At 43.5% G+C, this 11,581-nt stretch overlaps 1 protein-coding gene across 1 annotated transcript; it reads right to left on the bottom strand.

The window, feature by feature from the left end:
- Positions 1–572: 572 nt before the first annotated feature.
- Positions 573–1,424, bottom strand: LOC105257856. Its single transcript, XM_011268757.2, has one exon. The coding sequence runs from the start codon at positions 1,422–1,424 to the stop codon at positions 573–575; it is 852 nt and encodes a 283-aa protein (XP_011267059.2).
- Positions 1,425–11,581: the final 10,157 nt, after the last annotated feature.

The raw sequence follows: 11,581 nt of genomic DNA, 5'->3' as shown, positions 1-11,581 counted from the left end.
AAGAGCGACTTTTTCCACATGTTGGGGAAAATTCCTTTACGTAAACATTGATTATAGACGAAAGTCAATTCCTTCAGAAATTCTGAGGAGATCCTTTTGAGAAAGATGGACTTAATACCATCTATACCAGGGGCTTTATTAGCCCCTGTTTTTTTCTTTAGGATGTTATTGATCTCTTCAATAGTTATATCGTATTCTTCGAGCCAAGGTTCGGTAGCATCTTCTTCAATTATTCCCTCGTTATACAGAAGATCTTGTGGAAATAGTCTGTCGACTAATTGTTCCAGGATCTCAATCGGGAAGGTTTCGCCGAAACAAGGTGTACTTAGCCGTAGTTTCTTCATCACGATTTTATATGGGAGATCCCAAGGGTCTTTTTCTACACTTTGAATAAGATCGTTCCATGCTTGACTTTTAGCCTTCTTTATTAACGTACAAAGTATTTTCTTTTTGGATCTATAAGATTCTTCCGCAAGTAGTATATTAGTGACAGCTTTATTTTTCTTCATCTTCTGCCATTTCCTTCTGGCTTGATTACACTCAAATCGTGCTTTGGCTATTTGACTATTCCACTAATATACACTCTCTCTTCGCATGTTGATTATAATAGGTATGCTGTAATTACAAGCTTCAGTAATAACCTCCTGCGTCCATTTAGCCATTTTATTTACGTCTTCTTCATCGTGTGTGTGGTTCACACATTTCCACGTCAGGACTTCTCTATATCTGTCCGCGTCCATTTTTTTGTGCGCCCATCTAATGTAATTCTTTTTACGTCGTGATATCGGAGGAGCTTCATTCATATTGATCTGAAAGATGATATAAGCGTGATCTGACAATGTCTCCAAGTTCATTACTTCCCAGGATAATATTTGAAGTTTGGCACTGGGACTACACCACGTCAAATCAATGATAGAAGAACCCTGTGATCTTATGCAGGTGGGTTTACAACCGTGATTAACAAGTATCATATCTCGATTTGCACTCCATCTCTCCAAACGATCTCCACGTATATTAGTCTGAGAGGCGCCCCACATAGTGGATTTTGAGTTAAAGTCGCCTCCGATAATGATCTTGTAGTCTTGAGCGTCCATGATTATATTATCTATTTCATCAAGGAATTCCTCGAATTCATTGATATCTATATTAGGAGAAATGTAGCAGGACACAAATACATAATTATTCCACTGTATGGATGTGGAAAATCTGCCACTTCTTCTTTTTATACATGTATTCATACGACCATCAGGATTCCAACGTATACAAGCCGTGTTGTTTTTACTTGATGTCCAGAACGAATTTTCTGGTACCTTATAAGGCTCGGTGATTAATATTAAATCGATATGATGTTTTCTCTCTGTATATAGCATTAAATCTTGAGCTGCCTTACAGTTATTGAGATTAATTTGTAGTATAGTAACCATGTAGATATTTGTATATAACTATTAGATTTTAAGCCAGTATGTATATTCTTCTTCATGTAAGTAACTACAATTAGAAGATTTCTCCGGCTCTTCGATCTCCATCGAAACATCAGTCCTCCGATCTGACGATTTTTCCAGTTTTTCAGTGGATATCTCAGTAGGACTTATATTCTCGGGGCTAGATTTAATAGATGAATTTTCCATACTTGCAACTTCCGAAGGAGGAGTGCTAGTGGTGTCTTTCGGTGAAATATTGTCTACTTCTGTTTCGGTACTTGCACGTGGGGAAGGAGTCATCTTGGCGACCTTACAGATATTTGAACCCATACGATGGTTATCAAGGAAACGTCTCTCCGCGCAGATTATGCATCTAGCTCTATTTTTACACGTGTCTACTTTGTGGTCTTTCTCACCACATCGGAAACATCTTCCTGTGTAATCCTTGTTGGATCGACATTTAGAGCGAACGTGCCCGAGACTCCAGCATTTATGACATTGGATCTGACGGTTTGGAAGTAATTCAACCGTTACGCGAGACCATCCAATCTGTAACTTATTCTTCTCAGCAAGGGCAAGTGCGGCTGCTTTTGGACATTTGACCCAAACAATGCCATTTCCGAATCTATTTCTACCGATTTGTCCAACAGTAATATCACTGGGTTTACAGGGTCCTGCAGACGTAATCGCATCACAGACATCATTTGTGGAGATTGATTCATCCAGGCCCGTTAATTTAATCTCCCCTTTGATATTAGGGCGGGAGATTAGTGCCTCTCCGGTGAACATCTTGCTCATCTCCGATGCAAGCAAGTCCGCTTTTTTAATGTTATCAGGACCAGACATCTCTATAATAGTTGATCCACTGATACCTTTCCTGATTTTGGGATTTTTAATGTCCAAGTCCTCAAGAGAGATGTTTTGGCGCGCCCGTTTTAGAGCGTCTGCATAATCAAAGTCTTTCTTGCTGCCTCTAATACTAATGGCTGCGGTAGCCGGGAGTCTCTTCCTCTCTTTCTTAAGTAAGTTTTTGAGACTCTGTTTTTTTAGAGATCTTCGGAGCAAACTGCTGAATAGGTTTACCTTTCTTTCCTATTGTAAACCACTCTGGTTTATTCTCTGTGGTTTGTTCCAACGGCGCTTGTGAGAATGTAAACACCTTATCCTTCTGTAAATATGTAGATATTTTATCCTTATCCTTTTTTTTTAATATACTAGCGTAAGTTTTCTTAGATGCTGTATAATCCTCTCGAGGAGGAACTAGTTGTATATTTTCTTTTACGATACATCTTGGCTGAGGTGTGGCAGCAGCCGACTTGTTGCCCAATCCCGAAAATATCATTGTGGGGATCCCCCTACTGGTACTGGGGCTCCTTCCATGGAGAGAAACTCCCGTTTACCGGATGGTGTAGTACTAGTGGGAACATTAATAGTTCCATCCAGAGAAGACAAATGTTCACTTTGCCACAGGAATCTTAGAGGCGGCTCAGTCACAATATCTAGCTTTCGTTTTTTACCTGCAGGAGAAGGTGATGACCATGTCTCGTCAGTAGCGGGCCATTCATTTCCACCAGTTGTTCCTTGTAGATTCTCCTTCAAGTGTTGGAAAGCCGGAGCACTTTCTGTTGGTAAGCTCTCGTTTAATGTTAAGTTGACCTCTCTAGCCGCAGGTCTTCTTTGTGACTTGGGTACTGGGCAAGACCTCATTTCTTTTTCAAAGGAAACTTTTTTCTTTTCTTTCTTGTTTCCATCCTCTTTCATATTTGTGTCTTCTTTTATGTTACTGCGTCCGCAGCTATCTCTTTCCATACTCGCTTTTATATCTTCCATCTCTTTCTGTAGCTCAGCTTTCATTTCACGATTCTCTCTTCTAATTTCTAAATTTTCCTTTTTGATATCTGCAATGATCTCTAAGAACTCACTTTTTTCTCTTTTCCTTCGTTCTTCTTCCTTTTCACGAGCTTTGTTACTGTTTTATGTCTCTTAAGAGTTCCTCAATCTTAATTTTAAGAGAGTGGGGATCTCCCACCGCTTCAGCTTTGTGCTGCAATTCGCGCACTAATTCGCCGAGTCCTTGTGACATTTTGCGGAGCTCTCCGCTAAGGCCGCCCTGAATTTTTCCACACTTAGTGCGAATTAACTCTATGTTGGATACATATTCGAGCGCTTGAACGCATACCTCAGCGGCAGTCATTGCCCGTAATACTTCCTCCTCGATATGAGTCTGGGGAGAATCTTTTTTTTTTTTAAACCTTATTGGCGTCCTTCCGTAAGTGGCCGACCCCCCCCGGGCAGTACCCGCCTTGGCATGAACCGCCCGGGAGGTTACGCCTGATGGGCTTTGTACCCCCTTACTGTCCGGGTTACCTTCCGCTCGTCCTGTGTGCGTGTTGTGTGTGTTAGGTTGTATGTGTAATGCATGTGTGGTTGAGTGCTTGTAAGTGTGTATAAGTGAGTGTGCTGTTTGTGTGCAAGTGTATGTATGTTTGCGCGTAAGATGAGATGAATGAATGATCCCTCCCCCCCATATATGCCCCCCTTAATCCCATCCCTCCCCCTTCCCTCTCCTTCCCCACCCGGGGGAGAATCTGTTTTTTTTATTTTATTTATTTATTTTTTTTACGAGAGAGGAGAAAATGCTTCTTACGCACGCCCCGCCCCCCGTAGAGCGGGGCAGTGTGGGACTCGGCCTATTTAACGGCCCACTACCTACTAAAAACTCCTCTCTTTACGTCCGTCAGGTATTGACATGACTCCGGAGTGGTATCTGCTTTCGCATAACCCACTCCAGAGTCATCTGTCAAGTGGGCTTTCGCCCCCGTCTCTATTGGGCACCCTGGCGAAGTCCAAGGTAAGTGTGGTGTATGTTAGTGTTATGGGGTGCATAGGTATATAATGAGTGGTGATGTGTGGTTGTAAGTGTAATGTATGTATATGCGTGTGGTGATATGTGTGTGCGTGTGGTGATATGTGTGTGCGCGTGAGTGTCCAGTGCATGTAATTGGATGAATGATTACCCTTCCTCCCCACGTATAATTTCCCCCCTTAATCCCATCCCTACCCTCCTTCCCAACTCACCTACCCAACCCCACCTCCCTACCAATGACCCCGTCACGCTAAATGTCCCTGTGAAATTGGTGTCAGTGTGCGTGTGTAATGATAAAATGTGCAAATGATAATCCCTCCCCTCCTCTCCCTCTTCCTCCCCTTTACTTATACCCTACCCCCCTACCCCTATCCCCCGCGCAATGAGACAAATGCATTATGTATATAAATGTATGTGTTGTGTATGGACAGTCATAAGAGTTCAGTGTCAGCGGTAAAATAGTGTCGGCGTTCAATATCTCGCAGATAGATTTGCGGGTCGTAAGGTAAGTAATTGTGACCGTACAATATGTACGGTTTCAATTCGTCCAGTTAAGTTAGATGTAAGTGTGTGTAAATGTGTGTGTGTATGTGTGTGTGCGTGAGTATTATGTTGTATTGTGTTGTGTACCCTTCCCTTCCCTCCTTCCCAAATACAACCCCATTTAGAACCTACCCCTCATCCCCTCCTTCTTCTTCCCTCCACCCTCCATTCCCCCCCTTTGTTTGTGTATATATGTGTAAATAGTGTAAATAGTGTGTAATTGAGTGTGTGTGTCAGTATAATTATAGGCTAACAGCTTATCTTCGGTGTTTACTCCAAAATTGTTATTGGATACGTAGTGTGCGAGCATTCATCCATTCCGTTCACGGGAGCGTTCCTCCTCCTCCTTAACCAACATAACTCTTTCTGCAAACATCACAAATGCTTGCCAGTTTTCTTCTGATTGCAAAATTTGCACGATAACGGTACCCAATGACAGATCCTGCCTTATTATACTACATAGGAGTTCTCGCTCCTCGTTCCATTGCATACAGCTCTGTAAAGTATGTTCCGGGCTGTCGTCATTCTCGCAAAATATACATTGGGCCGTAGAAACTTTCCCGATACGGTAAAGATATGATTGGAAGCATCCATGGCCGGTAATTATTTGGGTTGCATGAAAAGTTAGCTCCCCGTGTGTACGATCTAACCAGTGTTCCAGCACTGGTTCAATAGCGTGGCAGGTACGAACGCCTGCTGTCTCTCGACGTTGAAGTAGCAGATGCCATTGTCTTCTCATTAGAATAGTCTCTTTTTTTTTATGTTTCGTTCTATAAGCTTGCTCCATGTGTTTTGTAGCTTTAAATCTTTGATTCGTAGAAACACTCGACGATAGTAAGCCACGTGTATTTCCACGGATATTATCTTAGCCAATAACATGGAGGTATCAGCAGAGACTGTTCTATAACCTGCAATGACTCTTATCGCAGTTGTACGTTGGATACGGCGTAGTGTATCTTTAATTTTACGATTAAACATGTATTCGCTCTAAATTGGAGCTCCATAATTAATTATAGATCCGACATTAGCATATAATTTACGCTTCTTTTCACGAGGACCCCGCAAGTTTGGCATTAGTGAGTTAAGAGCTCTACTAACTCGTGATATTTTGCCTTCTAGATATTTAAAATGATCTATAAATTTCCAATCCTTATCGAGTATAAGTCCTAAGTATTTGATGTTAACTTCCAGAGGAACTATTTTACGATCTATGTAAATATTATGCATGTTGTTGTACATTGTATATATTCCCCGTAACTTTAGTATTAAGGGCAATCACGCCCGTCTTAGCAGGGGCGATTTGTAGACCAAATAAATGATTTGATATTTGTTATAACCTTGGCAACTTGTAGATTAGCTTTAGCTATTGCTAACTCAAGAGTACTAGCCTTCGCCAATACCAAGGTATCGTCGGCGTATCCCAGTATAAAAGTCCCGTCCTCAGCGGATGTTCTTAATACTTGATCATAAGTAATATTCCACAGGGTCGGTCCGAACCCTGTGGAACTCCCGCGGTGACTTTGCGGGTGATAATGTTGCCCTGAATAGTCGGATATTCAATTTCTCTTATGGAAAGGTAACTACTTATTATTTTCTGTATATATATCGGGAAGGATTTATCGCACAAAGCTCTCCTAATCTCGCCCCAACGGAGCGAGTTGAAGGCGTTTGTTACGTCGAGACTCAATCCAACAACTATTTCATCCTTACGTCGAGCTTTCTCTACAATTTCTTGAACCAGAAAGAGAGCATCACATGTAGAAGTATGTTTGCGAAATCCAAATTGGTTGGCAGCAAGTCGCGATTCGGGATGTCTCTCCATCCAGTCTTGGATTCTATTTTCGATTATCCTTTCTAATAATTTGCCTAACTCACTGAGCAGGCATATAGGACGAGCTTTAATAGTCTGAGCATTAGGCTCCCCTTTAGGGATTAATATCAGAAGTGATTTCTTCCACTTTTCCGGAAAGATTCCTTTCCGAAGACATTCATTATATACAGATGTGAGCTTCTTGAGAAATTCCGTTGGGGGATCTTTTTTAGAAAAATTGATTTTATACCGTTGATGCCTGGGGCTTTGTTTGTATCAGCCTTCTTTCTCAGGATGTTAACCACTTCTTCATCAGAAACATCATACTCTTCCAGCCAAATATTCTCGAAGTTTTCGACTTCTGCACCCTCGTGCCAGTTAAGATCGGAAAGGAACAATTTGTGAACTAATTGTTCTAAAGTATCGAGGGGAATTGTTTCTCTGAAACTCAGGTTACTACGCCGCAGCTTTTTTAACACTATGCGATACGCTAAACCCCAAGGGTTATCATCGATTGATTTTATGAGCTCGTTCCACACTCTAATTTTTGCTCTCTTAAGCTCTGTACATAAACTCTTCTTTGCCAATCTATATTCGTCTTCTTTTTCTAATATGTTATTTATTATTCCTTTCCGTTTTGCTTTCTGCCATTTCCTTTTTGCTATGTTACAAGCTTTTCTAAGATTAAAAATGACATCACTCCACCAGTAAGTACTCTTTCTTTGTGTAGAGGTTACAACAGGCATGCTATAATTGCACGCATCTGTTAACGTGTTTTGTAACCATTCAACCTTTTTGTCGACATCTCCGACCCAGGAATGATTGATACTCTGCCAGATCAAAGCTTCCTTATACTTTTCTTCATCCATTTTCTTATATGCCCATCTAATATATTTATTTTTCTTATTTTGTGACACTAGAGATATAGATCTTTCAAATACAAAATAGATGTACCGATGGTCGGATAATGACTCTTCTTCCATAACTCTCCATTTTGTGAATTTTTGACGTATATCACTCGAGCACCATGTCAAGTCCACCACGGAGGTGCCTTGAGCTCTAACACATGTAGGTTGATTGCCTACGTTTACCAGAACCATGTCTTTACTGGCACACCATCTCTCCAATCTATCGCCTCTCGAGTTGGTATGGCTACAGCCCCAGAGCATGGACTTCGAATTGAAGTCGCCTCCAAGGATGATGTGGTAGTCGCAAAACTCCTCAATGATATAATCCAGTTCATCTAAGAACTCCTCGAACACACAATTACCGACGTTTGGGGAGATATAACATGAAATTATAATTAAATCTTTTCATTGGATTACAGATGAGAAGCGACCTTGCTTTTGACCTGTTGGTGGCGTAAATGAACCATTCACATTCCTATGCAGGCTGTATTATCTTCATTCGAAGTTCAGCCCATTTCTTCAGGGACTCTATATGGCTCTGAGATCAACATTATATCTAAGGAGAGCTCTATTTTCATTTGCAGCAAAAGATCTTGTGCAACTTTATTGTTATTTAAATTTATTTGTAGAAATTTAAGCATCTGTACATATTGTATATAGTAGATTGTAAGCTAGACCCAAAGGAGAGCAGGGGCATTAGTATATAGCAACCCCATTACTCCTCTAGTCCAGCCCACCAATCTCCATCTCGTCATCTGTCCTCCGTGCAGATGTAGTACTCGGTTTGGTGTTATATTGCTCGGTTCTCGTTGGTGGAGTTTTAGAAGCCTTACATAATTGAGAGCCCATGCGATGATTATCTGGTAGAACCGACTCGGCGCATATCTTGCATTTGATTTTATTCTTGCACGTGTTTGCAACGTGACCAATTTCTCCGCATCTAAAACATCTACCCGAATAATCCTTATTTGACTTACATTTGGATCGAACATGGCCAAGGCCCCAACATTTGTGACATTAGATGGGCCTATTTGGAAGAAGTTCTACAAGGGCATTTGAACATCCTATTTGTATTTTCTTATTCTCCGCAAGTGCGACAGCCGCCGTTTTTGGGCATCTTACCCAAATGATTCTATTACCGGATCTGGTATGGCCAATTTGACCCACCTTGATCTCGTGCTCATTACATAAATCTTCAACAGCTATTGCAGTGCGGACTTCCTCTGGCGATATTGAAGTCTAAGCGAATGAGCCTCGTCTAAGCCAATGAGTTTAATTTCTCCCTTAACATTGGGGCGGGAGATTTTTGCTTCTCCTTCAAAGATTTTTTCCATTTTTGCCGCTAAAATGTCTGCCTTCTTTTGATTATCCGGGCCAGATATTTCAATGATTGTCGATCCGCTGATGCCCTTTCTTATTTTGGGATTCTTGATATCAAGATCGTTTAAAGATATATTACTATGTGCCCTTTTTAGGGCATCAGCATATGAAAATTTTGCAGAACTACCTTTAACTAATGGCAGCTGTTAACGGGATTTTTTTTTTCTCTTTGGATCATTTTCTTACTAATGGCTTGCTTATCCGTCGTATTAGTCTTGGCTTGGAGGGGTTTACCTCTCTTGCCGACGGTCAGCCAATCCTGGGGATTCCAATTCAATTGTAATTCCTTTGATACTGTGGGATTCTTATTTAGACTCTCAGCATACGTCTTTATTGGATTTACTTTATCGCGTGACTGTGTGATCTCTTTTCTAGCGTCACGAGGAGGGACTAATTGGATGTTATCGAGAAGTTTGATCTTAGATTGGATGTTCCCAGATGACATACCCTTTCTTTGAGCTTTTGGAGGCTCAATTTGTGTTGAACCAGTGAAGATCATGGTAGGGATGTTTTGACAACTATTGATTGGATCCTCCGCTTTACGTTTTTTTGATTTGGGAGGGGACCAGGATTCCCCAACAGTCGGCCAAGCGGACGTCTGTGCCTTGGGAGAAATTGTCTCAAATATGGAAGTCTGAGAACTCCCTCTATCGAGGGAGCTCTTTGTATTGTAACGTCGCTATTTCGCGCGGATCGCAGAACGGATAGCCGTCGGTTCCAGGAGGAAGAAATGCTCTGAATGTATTTGTAAATGTATTTTATTTTAACGTGTGGTGTATACAAGTGTATGTGTGTGTGTGTGTGTGTGTGTGTGGGTGTGGGTGTATGTATGTATAAATTGTTCGGTACGGATGCTTGTGTGTGCGTGCGCGGATGCGTAGGTTTCGCGCGGCGTGAGGAAGATCGGGCGCGCGGCCGACAATCGATATATCGATTGTCCCGGATGTGTGATCCTCGTTTTCGCACGTTGCTTGGAATCTTATTTCAGCGGAGTCGTGAGTTGTAATTGCGCTGGTTCGGCGGTTATGATCGGATAGTCCGCGGATTTAATTCTCATACGGAGAATCGCTGTTTTTACGATGCACCGATTTAAAGGGCGCGTTTCTTCGGCGCGCAGCGGCGAGGTTTTTGTCGCGCTTCTTTTGCCAGTTCTTGTGGCGGTTCCCGTATTCCAAGCGTTCGGCTTTAATTCGGGATTTTAATTTATTAATTTCGCTTCCCTGGATGGATTTTGGGTTTTCGGAAGGCGTCGCGACGCTAGCGAGCGTCGGAGGCGGCTCAGGTTCCACCTCGTGACGTGATACGACGTCTTAATTAGGATATTTGGAAGAGAGCGATATTGAGCGCCGATATCGATCGGCTGAAGCAGCGTTCACACTACCTTCGGCTCGTATTAGTCGCTAGGAGTTTCTCTTATGCTTTAAGCTTGCCTTCTGACTAGCTTTCGCTCGAGAGGATCGGAAGGATCTGAACTTAAGTGTCACCGGGAGCCCTTTTTATACCGCTAATTATGGCACGCGCCGGCGTGTTTGTTATTCCCTCCCACCGGCCGGCGGAAAAAATAACGGTAAAATTGTGAGGGGGTTCTCATTCGTCGGCTCCCGGTAACGATGCTCGGGATACCGTGTGCGGTTCTCAATCGGCGGATCCCGGCCGACGGTGTTTCGTCGGACTTCCTACCCGGTTTTTTGCTAGGTTTTAAAAAGTGGGCGCACAGCCTTCTGCCTCTGCCCGACCGGTGGTCGTCGGGCGGCAGCTTCCGGCTGATGTTCTGCCGGGAAACGATGCATTCCGGGGTGCATCGTTACATCACCCCCCCCCCCGTTTAAACTAACGCCTGAATTTGAGGCGTTGCATCCGCTAGTCGGGTCTACCTAATGCGCCGGTGGTAGCGCAGCCTGCCATCGCGACTGAATCGCAGTATCCATTGTCCGTCTGCGGTTCGTGGACGGTAGCGGCGGGATACATGTACCGCGAAGTGTGGTACCTCGAAAACCAGGCCCGGTTCGACCTGTACCCAAATGGGGGGAGCTGGTATGGGTCCCATCGGGGTGAGTAGTTCCGGCGTTGGTTCGGTGGTAGGCGCAGGCTTCTGGTCGGTGGCGGTGGCGGCCGTTCGTAAGGCCGCAAGGGCCGGCGTCTGGGTGGCGGCGGTGGCGGCGGTGTGGTCAGCATTGCGGCCTTCCGTGCGTTCTCGCGATCCGACCTTTGGATCACCGTTCCGACCCGGGGTGGCCGGGGCCTTGGCGCCGGTGGATCTGGTGGTACGGCTGGAGTTGTTCTAATTTCGTCCTCCTCGGCCAAGAAGTCCTCGATTGCGGCGAGAATATCGTCCTGTTCGATCGACATCGTGCGGCTTTGTGACGGGTGCTTCTGCTATTTTGCCGGTTAATCCTCGTTGTTTTCGCCGTCGGTGGGGATGGGGTCGTCCTCTCCTGATGTGTTATTGTTTTCGCTTGTCTCTTTCAGGTCTTGTATATGTACGTGTTGTACCCATTTTCCCCGTCTGCTCCTTAAATCGACGATAACGGGTGATACGTAATTTCGGACTTCGAACGGTCCGCTGTATTTCGGTGCTAGCTTAGCGTTAAACGCTTCGGATTTTTTTGATAAGGGGTGCTCTCTTCTGAGCACCCATTCTCCGATTTTTGGT

This window comes from Camponotus floridanus, unplaced genomic scaffold (genome assembly GCF_003227725.1).
Source record: "Camponotus floridanus strain SB8 unplaced genomic scaffold, Cflo_v7.5 scaffold270, whole genome shotgun sequence".
Classification (NCBI taxonomy): domain Eukaryota; kingdom Metazoa; phylum Arthropoda; class Insecta; order Hymenoptera; family Formicidae; genus Camponotus; species Camponotus floridanus.
This window is presented reverse-complemented; position numbering and strand designations above follow the sequence as displayed.

Coding starts and splice junctions, on each gene's coding strand:
- LOC105257856 (XM_011268757.2), bottom strand. CDS start 1,424: ATGGTTACTATACTACAAATTAATCTCAATAACTGTAAGGCAGCTCAA.